Source organism: Dipodomys ordii, unplaced genomic scaffold (genome assembly GCF_000151885.1).
Source record: "Dipodomys ordii isolate 6190 unplaced genomic scaffold, Dord_2.0 Scaffold83, whole genome shotgun sequence".
Lineage (NCBI taxonomy): Eukaryota > Metazoa > Chordata > Mammalia > Rodentia > Heteromyidae > Dipodomys > Dipodomys ordii.
In genome coordinates, this window is record NW_012267299.1 from 2,134,649 (window position 1) to 2,151,370 (window position 16,722).

General features: G+C 36.9%; 1 protein-coding gene across 1 annotated transcript in view; it reads right to left on the reverse strand.

Annotated features, from left to right (window-relative positions):
* Nucleotides 1–4,201: 4,201 nt before the first annotated feature.
* Col4a3bp (collagen, type IV, alpha 3 (Goodpasture antigen) binding protein) overlaps nucleotides 4,202–16,722 on the reverse strand; it is a 95,584-nt gene continuing 83,063 nt past the window's right edge. Inside the window, exons 13-18 of the mRNA XM_013025232.1 lie at nucleotides 16,265–16,397; nucleotides 15,129–15,199; nucleotides 12,396–12,524; nucleotides 11,816–11,945; nucleotides 10,079–10,215; nucleotides 4,202–6,971 (exon numbers count right to left, since the gene is read on the reverse strand). Coding sequence (XP_012880686.1) covers nucleotides 10,088–10,215; nucleotides 11,816–11,945; nucleotides 12,396–12,524; nucleotides 15,129–15,199; nucleotides 16,265–16,397 — 591 coding nt within the window. The 3' untranslated portion in view covers nucleotides 4,202–6,971; nucleotides 10,079–10,087. The remainder of the gene's footprint in view (nucleotides 6,972–10,078; nucleotides 10,216–11,815; nucleotides 11,946–12,395; nucleotides 12,525–15,128; nucleotides 15,200–16,264; nucleotides 16,398–16,722) is intronic.

Here is a 16,722-nt window from a genome sequence, read left to right on the forward strand (position 1 = left end):
AAGGTAACCTGGACCCCAGACAAGTGACTTTGTTCTGCTCAAAGCCCTCAAATGTTTGTTTTCCTACCTCTAGCACTCTAAAAAATAGTACCTATGGGCTGGGAAGGTGGCTCAGTGGTAGGGTGCTTGCATTGCATGCATGAGGCTCTGGGTTTGATTCTTTGGCAGAAAAAGCCAGAAGTGGCCCTCTGGCTCAAGTGGTAGAGCGCTTGCCTTGAGCTAAAGAGCTGAGGGACAGCGCCCAGGTCGACTTCAGGCCCCACAACCGGACCGCCCCCCCAAAAAAAGGAGTACCTAGCACGTACTTGCAGTTGCCTTCATAACTTATCTGCATGGTGCATTAAAAATTTCAAAGCATTTAAAAATGCATTATTGTGTTGGGTGGTAGCTCATACCAGTAATACTAGCTACTCAGGAGGCTGAGATCTTTGGACTGTAGTTTGAAGCCAGCCTGGGCAGCAAAGTCTGTGAGACACTTATCTCCAATTAACTACCCCCCAAAAGTGGAGCTGTGGCTTAAATGGTAGAACGTTATATCCTTGTGCAAAAATGCACAGGGACAATGCCCAGGCTCTGAGTTCAGGCTCTAGGATTGGTGTGCGCGTGTGCACGCACGCATACACACACACACACACACACACACACACACTCTGCTGTGCTCTTCCCCAAAACTCATGATGTACCCAAGTAAGTGGTTTTGCATTATTTTAGAGATTACAATAGATTTAAGACACAGGTTGTCCAGGATCAAACTTGTTTAGGTGAGAAAAGCCAGAAGACTTAATCTTCCTTCTTATTTTCTGTTGAATATGCAAGTAATCAGGAATAAGGAAAATGACTTCGAAATCACAAAAAAATGTATTAGCTGTTAGGAATGGAAGAAAAGCTACAATCACTGCCCATAAATTATAACAGGCATATTCACTAGGGGATGGGAGCATACCTTTGTGTTTTAGAGAGCTTAGCAAGTGTGAAGCCCTGGAGTCAACCCTAGCACTAGCAAAATAATTGTTGGATGCTATTAAGTTGCACAGAAGTTGGTGAACTTGTTAAAACACAGTTATAACCCAATTTTGATTCACCTTTAAACCAATTTATAATCCAGAATCCAAGAAAACAAATGTGTACCTTATTCAAATGCTCCTGATCTCAAAGCCCATTTCCTTTTAATGTGGATATGTTCCTAAAAAGCTTACAAAAGTAATGAAGGACAGATATTCTTTTTAATTCTCTATCACTAGTCCTTTAACACTGCAAGGCATACCATAAGGTGTTCAGTAAGTATTTGCAGTGAAAAAGTGCTTGCCTAGCCTGAGTAAGGCCTTGGATTTAAACCCCAGCATCACAAAAAATACAAAAATATTAACTCTTGGAACTGTTTTGGATACTGAAGAATTACTGATACCTAAATACCTAAAATGGTTTGGACATTTGCTAACCCTTGGGTCAGCTGCTGGCCATAGATTTCTTGCTCTAAGAAACTAGAAACCACATTAAAGCAGCTTGGGATAACTCCAAAGCCTCCAGTGTAGGTCATTCTGTGGCAGGTGACTCACAAAACACAAGTTAACTATATTGGAACTTGCCCATTGGTTCAAAGATTTAAGTTAAAATACCTTCCATGGACTTACTTATCAGTTGGGATTTTGTAAGATACATACTTGGGGTTTTGTGAAGACAATATTGAAACATAGGGTTAAATCCATACCCTTACTAGATCACTGAATGCATTCTAGGTACTAAGGGCATGGTCATTAAATAGTATTAATCAGATAAAGCAGTCAGCCTATCTTCTCATCTATAAATCAGATGGTGGGTGATCCTGCCAACTATGACCATCACTGACAGGCTGGAGTGGGAGAAGTTAAGAGTGCACAGTGCACATACGTTCCCAGGGGGCCATCCCATCCAGCAGCTCACAAAGCCTGGGTAATAAACTACATTTCAGAGTTCTATTGAAGGGAAGAAAAGGATCAAATGAACTTAACTATTACACTTGTGGATGGTTCACAAAAATTTTTCAACAGGATGTATGAATGATGAGTCCTGTTGAAATGAAACCCAAACAATGGGAAAAACTCTAACACATGACATCAGAAACACAACAAAGTTTGGACAAATGGGACGACTTTAAACTGCAGAGCCTCTGCATGGTCAAAGACATAGCTAGCAAGCTCAATGCAAAGCCCACAGACTGGAAGAAGATCTTCACTAGTCATATAACAGATAAGGGCCTCATATCTAAAATAGAAAGCTCAAAAATTAAATCCCCCCAAAACAAATCTTCAAAAAAAAAGAAACGAGCCCATTAACGAGTAGGCTAAAGACTCAAAAGAGAGACTTCTCTGAAGAGGCCAATAGAAACACATCTGGCCATAAAAGAAGTACAAATCAAAACACTGAGATTATTCCACATCATCCCAGTTAGAATGGCCATTATCAATATATCTAGTAACACATGCTGGTGGGGATGTGGCCAAAAGGGAACCCTACTACACTGTTGGTGGGAATGTAAACTTGTTTCAGCCACTATGGAGAACAATATAGAAGTTCCTCAAAATATAAACACAGAGTTCCCTACAACCCAGCTATCCCACTCAGGGCATCTACCCAAATGACCACAAACAAGGCCACACTAAAGCTACCAGCACAACTATGTTCATTGCAGCCTTATTTACCATAGCTAAGAAATGGAACCAACCCAGATGCCCCTCAGTAGATGAATGGATCAACAAGATGTGGTGTACACACACACACACACACACACACACTCACTCACTTCTATGCTTACATCAGAAAGAATGACATTGCCCCCATACACAAGGAAATGGAAATATCTGGAAAAATTACATCAAGTGTAGTAAGCTAGGCCCAAAGTAGGTTGCATGGTTTCCCTCATTTGTAAAAACTAGAATGTCTATGATATTCTTAACAGGGATCTCAATAGCCCAATTGCTAAATGCATAGGACCATATATAATAAAGCATATCAGCATGAATTGCAAGAACTGGAAACAAGAGGTTTTTATATCCTGTACGCAGTTCTTTCTTTAGTTTTTCTGTACCCTGTCTTGTATTTAAATTTATCCCATCCATAGAAGGGTACAAGAATCACAGAAACAGTAGGACAAAGGATGAATGCAACAATGATACTCACTTGACATTATGTTGGAAATGAACTATACAGCTTGCGGGGTGGTGGCGGGGGGCGGGAGAAGAGTAGGGAGGAGTAAGTGGGAGAAAATGAGGGGGTGTTTAAAAAGAAAGGTACTCATTTCCTTACTTATGTAACTGTAACCCCTGTCATCACCTTAAAAAAAAGAAGTGACCCAATTTGAATCTGTTGGTAGAACTAGACCCATTTTAAGTCTATATTCCAATGTCAAGTCTAAGGAAAAAAAACTTCATAGTTTTTAAAACTGCTTTTGAAAAGTCTACACATGGATCATATACGATTTTCTCTCTCCAGATCCCAGATTGAGTAGCTGGCTTTTGTTACATGTGCCTTTGCACCCTAGGGAAGATATTCTGTGTCCTTAAGTACAACTATGGTGGAATCTCACCAAGTGAACTGCAAATTCTTACTTCCCATCTGATGGCTTCTCTAGTTCATAAATTCCCTTGGGGCAACAGACTGTATTATTCAAATAAGGAATTATCTCTGGCTAAACAAACAGAGCTGACTCACTGGCACCGTGACTCCTTTTTATAAATGCCCAGATGTACATGGCTTCAATCTCTAGCAATCTTAAATCATTTTTGAACATCCATATTGCTTTTTAAATTTTAACCAGGCATACACACATGTTCAAAATACATATATGACAAAATACATGCTACATGCCATCCTATTTTTAAAAACTGAGGTTGCAACTCACAAGTGTTTCTTTTGATGCTTTGGGCAGGGATCATAATTGGCAATTTGAAGAACAATCAATTGTAGAAGTACAAGGAAGCTTTTGAAGTTCCTAAGAGGATTATCAAGGCAGCATCTGGGGTGAAGGAAAATAAATCAAGCAAGCATATTTGTCCATAATATTTTAATACTTTTCCACTTTTAAATACTGTTTTTTGAATTTTGATTGTAACATGGAAGATCCAATTTTATTTTTAAAAAACATCATCAGAATCATAAAGCTATTATAGTTACACTCTATATACTCCAAAGGTATTTAAATGATTATATTCTGAGTTTGTAGATGAACAATGACAATAATCCAAGTATATCATCTGTACAACCTGACTAAATACTGGTGAATTGGACTGTGTAATTGGACAAACAATCGATAAGCTTAAAAATAACCAGCACAATTTCACAAGAGAATCAGCTCAGCCCAACCAAAGTTCTCAGTAGCAACTGACACTGCTGTGGTATTGGTGTACAACAAGCAGTGGAAACTGAACATGGGGGCCCCATTCTTCTCTTCCCTCCTTTACTCTCACATTTTAAGGACACAGGCCGTGGTCTGCCTGCCTCTGCAGCAATCTCAAACCAAGTGCTGCAAAGAACCTCTGCACCCCCAAACCAGGGTCTGTGGTGTCTCTTGTCCTATTCAGTGGGCATGATCCCCACACCACCAATATTGCTCAGGTGTCTAACTCATTCAGCGTAGGAGTAACTGGGCAGAAAAGAGTAAGGGTTTTTTTTTTTGGTTTCAGGAAAGGTAATTATCGGTGGGTAACAAAACACTGGGAATTAGCCACATGGAAAAAAAATTCTAGAGGGTCTAAAAGGCCAGTATTTCTCCAAATTTGATTTCTTTTTCCATATTCCTGGACTTATTTCTAAGATTGATTGGGCAGAATTAACTCCAATGAAGTACCTGTATAGTTATCTAAAGGTAAGATATATCTTTTCTTGTCTTTCTTTTTTTATACAAATATTTTAGTGTAATTTTATTTACAGAATTGCAAAAGTATATCATCATAGTACAAATCCAACTACTGATAATTTAGATACTGTTTTGCCAACTTTCTATACCTTTGTAAAATAATGCCATCCAATTATGCATGAGTTGCATTCTGTATTCATGATAGCTGCCAGAAATGGCAAACATTTTAATAGTGGGCATTGAGAATTTCTCTGAAGATTCCCATCAGTGCCTATGAGACTCAATCTTCTCCTCACCCCCAACCCTCCCATTCTTCCAACCCAGCTGACTGTAAAATAAAATACATATTTGAGGTATAAACTTTTCTTTTGAAGTCATACTTTTATAAAATGCTAACTGGTTGGTGATGTAGTGACTATTGATACTCTGATTTGCCTTTCTAACATTACCACCATATAGGCACTTCTCCACGGAGTCAAATTATGAACAGCATTTTTTTTTGTAATAAGGCATATTCCATGCACATCATTTAGAGAAAGGTAAATTAAAAAATAGAAAAGATTTATGAAGCATGAAACTGCGTGCATGTAATGTAAGCATGTTGTATATGCATTTTTCTCTCTGTACAGAATAATAAATACACTCTATTTGATGCAAGTAATTCACTTCCAGGATTGTGCATATAAAGTGATCAGACTAATCCCATCATGAAATTATCACCTTGCATTTATCATTAAGACTCCATTACCACATATAGAATATATACAGGATGTGTTTCATATGACATGACTTTCTGATTTACAAAATGGGTCTCATTTCACTGCTTCTAAAGAGAAGAATAAGTCAACAAAGCCTCTACAAAAATGCCTGATTTATACAAATACATTTGTGTGTAAACACACTGAAGGTTTTGAAGTGGGCAGTCATTTGACTTCAAGTACCATCCCTTGCCTCAACTCCATGCTTCACAACTAAAAAGGGTATTTTACATGTTATATTCTAACACTGACTAAAGAAAGGCTTATCAGTTTGAATCACATGGCATCTTTTGCTGCTCTGCTCAAGTTTCTGATCAAGAGGCCAATGGGAGCACTACTCAGATTTCCATGTCTACTTGGAACCCATCTTTTAAACTGGCCCCAACTAAGAAAAACTAGCAAACCTATGTATTACAAAATACTAGAAATATTGAATCAAATGTCAAACAATCTGATTTGCTTTAACAAGTAATATCATATATTCTCTTACAAATTTCAAAGTATGAACTCATTTTATCTTGATCACTTTACCAGAAAGTAGTCCTTGTCTACAAGATTTGGACAAGTTTCTCTCTGGGGGCAAGCAGAGCCAATTTAGGAAATTACCAAACTGAGTTTGTAACAAACTGAAAAAAAAAATCTGTAGCATATAGTATATAACTAAAAAGTACAAGAGAAATATAAAGGTATGTGGGAGATAAAGCCTTTTTCACTCTTTCTCCATCAGAACTGATGTTCTTCATGGGAGTAAGACTACAGAGAAGGCAAGCACACATAGGTTATTGACAACCCTCAGTTACTAAGGTACACTTAACAGGACAAAGTGAACCATTACAGAAATCAGCAGCAATGAATTCTATGATTATACAAAGCAAAAAAGTCAAAAGATTCTGGACACAGACTTGACTATAGGCCTGAAGAATGAATCCCATGTGGATATCTGTGCACAGAAAGCACATGCCCCATGTGCACTCAATTTTTGTGCTTTTCTTTTGTGCACAAAACCTGATGTAACTGAGGATCTTAGGCTGGACCATGGTAAATTAAAAATTCTGAAAAAGTTCCCCCAAATTAAAGCATCAATTTCTAGTTGTGATTCAAAGTTGATTTTTTTTCTCTTCTAGGAACAAGCAAATAAAAATATAGCCATATACATGTAATTTTACATGTATTTATAGTTATACGCTGAACGAGAAGCTCTAGCAGGAGACAGCTAGTATTAGATGTTCAGCTTTACTATTGCAGTATTTCTTCTTTTTTGTACACAAAACCAAGGTCTTGAGCCGCAGACAAGGCTGTAGATCCTATGTTCCAGCTTAGAGCACTCAATTTTCTCTCTTTCCTTCCCCAACATGGAATGTCACGCAGCCTTGCTCCAGTCACTGCAGCAAAGGAAATGATAGGTAAAAACCTAAGTAGTGTATTCCTAACAGACTACCAGAATAGATCCTGTGCAGTCAACAAATCATGGAATGCACAGAATCTCTTTTTAAAATTTATCTCTAAAGCATTTTATCTTTGTGATATAAAATCATTAACTTTACATATCTGAAACTTTTATTCCCTTAAAAAGGAATGCAAGACAGGAATCTTTTCAAAGTTAGGATGATAAAGCACTATGTGCCAAGAGGACATCAAACAGAGGTCTCTAGATTTTTACTGCCCAAACTGGCATTTCCTTCTTCTTAGCCTTCAATAATAATTATGCCATACAATATCTTTTCTCAAGAATTTAAAAGTTTTATTTAAGAACTTAACTCAAAACTTTGAAATGTCTTTGGGCCTTACTAACTCCACAAAAGTTCCCTAGAAATGATACATACATACAGCTCATACCCCCAGTAATCCTAACTTCTTAGGAAACCAAGACCTGGAGGATCCTGGTTTGATACACTAAGAAAAGTCTGTAAGACCCTTAGCTCCAATTAACCACAAAAATGCCAGGCTGAATACATGGCTAAAGTGGAAGCACTAACGGTGAGCAGGGCAGCAAGGAGCAGGAGAGTGAGAGGCTCTAAACTTAAGCCTCAGTACTAGCACAAACAATTAAGGGGAAAAAGTTACTCTCTTCATCATCAAAACTTAGCTTTCCTACAGATCCAATGTCAGGACTTACTTCAAACATGTATCTCCTTAGCTATTGTAGGGAGAAATAGCCTCTTTAGAAATAGTCTCTTTATTTTCCACATAAAGGTTTGAATTTGGATCTTTGTCAGAAAGCAGTTTAATCTGGGCTCAGAAAAGTCAGAGCTAACCAACAAGCCTATTCAGTTCTATTTTTTTATACCAACACATGCATCTAAAAATAATGTTATCTTCCTTTCCCTGGAATGATATTTCCCCCAGTACTGAGGTTTGAACTCAGGGCCTAGTGCCTCTAAGAGGTTTTTGCACTGATTACTTTTGAGATAGAGTCTAAGTAGGACAAGGCATGAATGAGGTACCGGTGGCTAGCTCCTACAGTTGTCTTATAAAGGGGTTTCATCTTCTTCCCTTCTATGCCTACAGAAGAAAAATGCATATGCACATGGGAGCATATACACATGCAAAAAAATCCAACATTCTAGAAGCAAAAACTTAATCCTACTATGTTTGCTTCAAATGGTACACTTATTCTAAAGACAGTCAATTAACTTATACAGCACACTTCATGCATAAAAAGACAGAATTCTAGCCAGGCATTAGTGCAATCTAGGCACTAGGTGTAATCCAGGCACTAGTGTAATTCTAGCTACTCAAGAAGCTGAGATCTGAGGATCCCAGTTCAAAGCCAGTTGGAACAGGAAAGCCCATGAAACTCATATCACCAATTAACTACCAAAACAAGCCAGAAGTAGAGCTGTGCCTTAAATGGTGGAGCATTAGCCTCAAGCATAAAAGCTCAAAAACAGTATCCAGGGGCTGGGAAGGTGGCTCAGTGGTACAGTGCTTGCCTTGCATGCATGAGGCCCTGGGTTCGATTCCTCAGCAACACATAAGCAAAAAGAAAAAAAGCCAGAAGTGGCGCTGTGGCTCAAGTGGTAGAGTGATAGCCTTGAGCTGAAGAGCTGAGGGACAGTGCCCAGGCCCAGAGTTCAGGCCCCACGACCGGACCCAAAAAAAAAAAAAAAACCAGTATCCAGGCCTTGAGTTCAGATCCCAGGACTCCCCTGTCGCTGTGCCCCCCTCTCCTCCCTGGCCACAAAAGATAGAACCACTAAAAAGTCAGGCTATATTAGAAATCACTAAACATTCAGTTAATTAACCTAGAACCTACTAAACATTCTCAGGTAACATTTTTCCTGAGGCTAATATTTAAATCATGAATACAATGACTCCTATACTTCTACTAACAACAAATTTAGTCTCTGTGAGTGTTTTGAATGAAAAGATATACTATAAGCATCATTAGAAATCAGATTTAATGGAACTGAGTATGGTGGCTCACACCTGTAATCCCAGCTATGGAGGTGGAGCCTGGGAAGATGGTGGTTTGAGGTTAGCCCAGGGAAAAAGTTAGCCCCCTTTCAATAACAAAAAACAAAACAAAGCAACCACCACAAAAAATCCAGGTGCAATAGTACACATCTGTAATCCCAGCTAGGTGGGTAGCATAAAAAACTTGTAGTCTGAGGAAGTCCTAGACAAAAATGCAAGGTTCTATGTTAAAAAAAAAAAATAACCTAAAGTGAAACAAATAGTAGAGTGATTGTCCAGCAAGTGAGGCCCCAAGTTCAAATCTTAGTACTGTACAAAAAAAAAAAAAATCAGTAAACACATGAACTAAAATCTCAAATTTGTTTTCTGATTTTTTTGTATATACACACACACAAACGAATGTGCATGTCTGTGTATAAACATGTATATTTATGCATTTATACACAAGTATCTTGTTTTTATTTTTTGGTGATATTGGGAATTGAACTCAAGGCTTTGTGTGGGCATACCTCCAACCCAAATGCTGCTCATTTTTGAAACTTGCTTCTTTGCTGGGTACCTATGTTTCATTTCCTGTTGTAGCTAGGATGACATGTAAATACCACCATAACCAGCTTCTTCCATTTTAACAGTTTTCTTAACTTTTAAATAAATTGTAATGATTCAGCACCAGATGTGGGCCTCATGCCTGTAATCTGAGCTACTTGGGAAGCAGAGAATAAAGAATTATCATTTGAGGCTAGCCCAAGTAAACAAGTTAGTAAAATCTTATTTCTTAAAAAAAAACAAACCTCCCCCCCCACCAAAAAAAAAAAAAAAAACTAACAAGAAAACCCACAGTATTTATTTTGGCAAGGGCACATCGGTTATTCTATGATATGTTCCGTGATATTGACAATCCCTTAAGTGTTAGCACAAAAAATACAATGAAACAAGTTTTAAAGGCTATGAACTACAATCCTCTATCTGGAAAAGTCACTTATCACTTTCCATACTCTCCTTTCCAGGACTAAATAAATGTTAACACCAGCATTGTCATAATAGTGCAATCATGCTACGCCATGTTCAGTACCTGTTAATACTAAAATAAAATAGGTTTTCCTGTAGTTTTTTCTTGGACAAAAGAAGTAAACCGCTTTAAAAATTTAGGATACTCTCGCTTTGCCACTGCCCTTAACACTGAGGCTGGTGCCCATCCTCCAGGGTTCACTGTAAGAAAAAGAAAAATTAATTCATATTAAGGTATGTGCCTATATTCATGAAAAGCACTTACTTTGCCTTTAAATAATTCTATATGTTGCAATACAGCTAGTATCCCTTTAAGTCCAAACTTTTTTTTTTGGGGGGGGGGCAGTAGTAGGAACTGAACTCAGAGGGCCTCCTCCACACTCAACAATTGTTCTTCCACTAGAGCCAAGCCACAAGTTCTTCAAGGTACAACTATTAGTACCTTCATACTAACCCATCAGGTATAAAAATCAGATAGCAGCAACAATGAGATGTACAAGTCGTTATGTCAAAAAACGAACTTTACAACTTTGGTGGGGGTGGGGGGAGGATTGAGTGGGGGGAGAGGGGGCACTATGGGAAGGGATGGGAAGGGGAAACAAAGAGGAGGCAACAATGCTTGATAAGAAATGTACTTGTTATCTTGCCCATGTAATTGTAACTCCTCTGTGCTGTATTCTCACAATTAAAAAAAAAATCAGATAGCAAATAAGAAAGCATTTAATGTCTTCCTGAAAGACTCTTGGTTTTCCATAAATTACATAAAAATACTAATATAGCAACATTTTAGATTAGGTTGTATTTTTTACCTACTTCTACTATACTACCTTATTTAAGTACAATTTTTTTTAAAGGTATCAACCGTTATCCCCAAATGAAGAAAAAAGACTGTGATGAGTACTGTAGGTGCAAAATGGGTATAGAGAGGAGCTTTAAGGACATAATAAAAAGTGTCAGAGTAAGGAAAATATCAGATTAGACCACAAGGTAATGAAGACTAATGAGTAATGACCCTGAAAACTGAAAGCCCTCAAATAAGAAAGTTAATTTCTCTATTTTTGTTACCATTGCTTACTATCCTTCATTATAAATATATTCTATCAGGCAACTATCTAAGGCAATTTTTTTTAAGTAAGGATATATATATAACTTAAAATTTAAAATTAAAATTCAGGCAATTATATTTTCAAAGTCTCTCAGATAATTCTGACAAGTATCTCTCCAAACAAAAAATTAGTACTCTGGCTGGGAAGGTGGCTCAGTGGTAGAGTGCTCTCTAGCATGCATGAAACCCTGGGTTCAACTACTCAGTACCACATACACAGAAAAAGCTGGAAGTTGCACTGTAGCTCAAGTGGTAGAGCACCAGCGTTGAACAAAAGAAGCTCAGGGATAGTGACCAGGTTCTGAGTTCAAGCTCCAGGACTGGCAATAAACAAGCAAACAAACAAATAGTACTCTAAGCCAAGCGCTGGTGGCTCACACCTATAATCCTAGCTACTCGGGAGCCTGAGATCTGAGAATTGCAGTACAAAGCCAGCTTAGGCAGGAAGGGCTATGAAACTCTTATCTCCAATTAACCACCTAATAATTGCAGGTGGAGCTGTGCTTCCAAGTGGTAGAGCACTAGCCTTGAGCAGAAAAACTCAGGGACAGTACCCAGGCCCTAAATTCAAGCCTCCCTGACAAAAACTTAAAAAAAAAATTAGTAGTCTAAAGACCAGAACTAAAAATGGCATTTATCTAAATGTAATCATGATCAAGAACCTTCACATATCAATTAAAACACAAAAATACATACCATTAGCTACATATGTAATCTTGCATAGAATGTTGTCCCTGCTTATCTCCTGGTTTCCCTCTGGTGGGCTTACCAAGGTTTGACAAATCATAGCAATATTTATTTTGGCACGGACACATCGGTTGTTCAGCTGTCAAGCAAAACATAAAAAACACCAGTATAATAAATATTTAGTATGTTGTAATCTGCTGGTCTACTGCCATGTTAGTTTAATCAAAACTCTTAGCATAAGAATACATGCCAAACTTATATGACACAGGATTTATCCTCTTACGCAGTAAATGGAGCTAAAGAAAGAAACCATAGAAGGTTTGCAATAGTTGACAACCACTTAGAGATTAATGTGGGAAACAGCCTAACCCAACTTAGCTCTTATTTTACCAAACTCAAGAGGAAAGAATGTGTGATGTTCATGGCTGACAGTTGTGGTTCCAGTCACTCTAACATATAACAAAATCTAAAATGCATTATCAAATCAAGTGTGCATATGTATGTGTGGTTATCCATTAAATTCCTCTGCCCTGCACTGTGTATTTAGCTCTATAGTGTATAATTATACATATTTATACAGTGTACTTACAGGAGCACTGTCATGATCCACAGAAAAATTACAAACTATCCAAGTTTCAGGATCATTTTCAGTCTTGGCTGGTATTTTTCTAATAGCAGAAAGATATAATACATCTCTCTGAGAAGCAGGCCATACTCTCTATGGAAGAAACAAAAATCATTTGAAAATTTGAATGATAGTTTATTCAGGTATCACAGAAGAGAAATTTATACCAATTCCAAATGGGAAGCACCAAAGAACACTCAGCAAAAGATATATTATGAACACTGAGTTAATGGTTTTGCTGAGCAATATAATCAGAGGAATAATAGTCTACTTTTTTGTGTGTGTGTGTGCTGATCCTGTGGCTTGAACTCAAGGCCTGGGCACTATCCTTCAGTATTTTTGCTCAAAGCTAGCACTCTACCATTTGACATTTAGCTCTACTTACAGCTTTTTTTTTTTTTTGTAAATTACTGAAAATAATGAGTCTCATGGACTTTTCCACCCAGCCTGGCTTCTAACAACAATCCTCCTATCTCAGCATCCTGAGTAGCTAGGATTATTGGCATGAGCCATTAACACCTGGCTATGCATTTCCCTGTCCCTTAGTTTTTGCTCCAAGCTAGTAGTGCTCTACCACTTGGGGATCAGAGTCTCATGGACTTTCCTTCACTAATTTTTGCACCAAAAGACCTCAGGATCTTGGTTCTCAGGATCTCCAAGTAGCACCTGGCTACTTTTTCTCTTTTAATTGTATTAAAGTTGCCATTTTACTTTACAATTCAATGGCATCTAACCTCTATTTCTGAAATGTGTCTTTACTCTAATGAGAAACTCTATCCATGAAGCAACCAACAACAGCCCATCTTCCTCCCACAGCTGCAATGTTATGCTTCAACAGCAAAGATAATAGAGGAGAAAACTACAGCTATAGTAGAACATATGTGAAAAACCACTGTCATTTACATCAAAGACTTGCAGGTAATCAAGCAAGGAAAAACATATGGTATGGGAATAACATAAAAGCTTAGGTTCTTGAGCTACCTTCATTGAATAGAAAAATATGCTTTTATTCTAAGTGAATTTTTTATCCTTATTGCGAAGTATCTTTCCTGATTGCTGAATACACAAAATGACAAATAACTCAATGTCACTCATTTTTAAAAAAGGCAAAATTTCATAAAGTAGACATGAAGCAACATAATTTTTTAAAATTTCACCTACACTTGCCCATTACTACTGTAGAACTTAGTCAATGAGCTAGCAATGGTGGAATGCCAGCTACTTGTGAGACCCTATCTCAAAATATAAAGAACAAAGTCAGGTGCAGTGGCCTGTAATTCCTGCTATTTGTGAGGCTGAGAAAGAAGGACTACAGATTGAGCTAGCCTGGGCTAAAAGTTAACAAGTTCCTTTCTCAAAGAACAAGCTGGGAATAGTGGCATGCATCTCTATAATCCCAGCTACTCAGCAGGTGTGTAATTAGAATGGTCAAGGTCCAGGGTTAGTCCCTGGCCAAAAGTAATTCTGAAATATAACACAAAAAAGTGCTGGATATGTGGTTCAAGTGGTAGAGAGCTTGCCTAGCAATTTTAAGACCCTAACTTCCAATCCCAGTCCCACCAAAAACAAAAAACAAACAATCCCTTTTCTCTTCCTCTCCCCACAAAAAACCCTAATGAATATAAATGTACAGAATGATTAATAAAGATGCCTTAGATATGAAGAAATAGCCTCCTTTCAGAATGTATTATTCAAGTAAAATTTAAAGAGAAAAACGATGTACAGCTTTGATTTTGTTGAAAGACATTTTAGGACAATATATTTATTCTGAGAATTATAATTGTAACTTAATAACTTTAAAAGACACATTATCTAAATTACTTATTATTTAGTTTTTACTTGTCAATCCTAACATAAACCATGGGATTGTTTCTTCTACCTATGGTTTACCTAGCAGAATGCTTTTAGTAGCTGTTGCCCAGGATTATTTTTTGGTAATAAAGTTCTGACTTTAGAGAAATTAAATGTTCACTCAACTGGAAAATAAAATAGCTAGTGAATCATTGCATTTTTTACATAACAAGCAGTTTTGTTTATGGTGATTTCTCTAGAATCTTAACTCCCTCTATTATTCTATATGAAATATTTTATTTCACAATTTTTCACATGGGAAATAGAGTCGAATAAAGCAAGAAAAATCTTAAGTCAAAAACTGTAAATATACTGAAAAAAGCAAGAGAAATGGTATGAAAGGTACCCAGCTTAAGTGATACTGTCCAGTGTGCTCCTCATTTCTGCTTGCTTCCTGACAGCTAGTGATTACTGAAATAAGCTTCACGTTTATTTCCCTCTGCTTCAACTTAGGCTAATGTCATACATTCCCTTACCTATATTTTTATTCTCATAGGAATTTGTGATTTATCTTATTTGGTAGCTACTATTTATTATCTGTAGGGATTGGATGCTAGACAAAATTTAGGTGGATTTTAGAAGCTTCCTTACTAGACTTACAATGCATAGTAGAGACACTACTACAGACCTTCATAAAACAGTTTTTAGATATTTCTCAGATTCTTGTCTGAATACATTTCTGCTCTAAAGAAACTGATACATTTTTCAAGTATATATTTATCAATCATTGGTAAAGTCTTTGGATCTTCTATGGCATTTATGTTTCTGCCAAATTTTACTTCAGAAACAATTTATACAAGTTTGAATTAACTGACATCTTTTGGGAGAGATGAAAAAGATCATTACCTTGTGGGTTTGATAAATGATGATCGCATTATCAGCTAATGTTTCTACCACATGGAAGTTTTCTATAGTTGCTGAAATAAAGAAGATAATATTAGCACCTAAAAAGATAAGTGCATTTTCCAGATATGATAAATGCAGTATGTTGAAAGCCAAATATGAAGAAACATTATGGTTAAATGAACATGAAGATTTAGCACTGGCACTACAGATCTGCTTTCATTCTGTAGATGGTGGCTATGAAGTCTCATTACCAGGAAGTTTCCATTTCTTTGGTCCAGAATCTATCTGCTACAGCAAGAAAGCAATTCCTATGACTACTGAATCACTCAAGTTCAAGTGAATTCCCTAACACTATGAACTGTACCTTTTTGTGGTTTACTGATGTTAAAGTGCTCTATCTAGGCTTAGATGACTTACAATTGTGGAAAAAATTTCAAACTACCAATAATAAACGTTATTATGTTCAGAAGTCTTTGTATATATTAAATGAGATGTCTAACAGAATCATATGTAAAAGTAACCATACAGCAGGATTCATCTATGACATTATCATGGAAACAGTTTAGAAAAATTAGATGGGGAAAAAAATGAAAAACTAGGTTAGGCCAGGTGCAAGTGGCTGATGTCTGAAATCTGGGAGGCAAAGATTTCACAATTTCAGTTCCAGGCATACATGCAAAAATATTCAAGACTCCATCTTAACTAGTAATTGGATGTGGTAGTATAGCCTGACATTCTAGCCATGCAAGGGGTTGGAATTAGGAGCATGATGGTTCTAGGCAAGTTTGGGCAAAAAATATTTTGAAACCCCATTTCAACAGAAAAGGCTGAGCATGTTTGGGCATGTCTGCTATCTTAGCTACAACAGGAAGCATAAACTGGGAGGATCATGGTTTCTGAGCTAACCCCGGCAAAAATACCTTAAAAATAGCTTTATCTTAAAAATAACTTTATCTTAATAATAACTAGAACAAAAAGACCTGTGGCCCAAACAGTAGAGGGCCTGCCTAGCATGAACAAAATCCTAAATACAAACCCAGTACTGTCAAAGGAAAAACAGAAAAAAAAAGTCACATTGGATTTGATATTAAATTAAAAACATTAGACATCAAAACATATTAATGATGACAGCTTACTTTCCCAGTCATTGCGAACATCAACATTCCAAAAGTAATTGCAGACTTCATGTCCCGTAACACCTTTAACTGAATGGGTAGCTTTCAAAGGATCCAGAACAATCCCGTTTTCTTCTACTTCTCTTCTGTATACCTAAAGAAGACATATTTTAAAAGTTGTTTGAAAAATAAAAATGAAGCCCCTAAAGCACAAATTTGAAGGCATACTTTGAAATTTTGTCTCTGCAAATCTATTCATAGAACATATTATGCTAAAAATTTCCAAATTAACATGAGAAAAATATTTAGAATGACAATGTGAGAGGTAAACTTCAATTGTGAAAAACACATAAATAACCCTAGGTGCTAAGAATTAAAGTATTTAATTTAAAATATTACCAACCAAACATTTTCAAAGACCCAGTGTAGTCAAGAGGGCAAATAAGGCTAACAAGAAAAAAATTTCCTTAAGGACATTG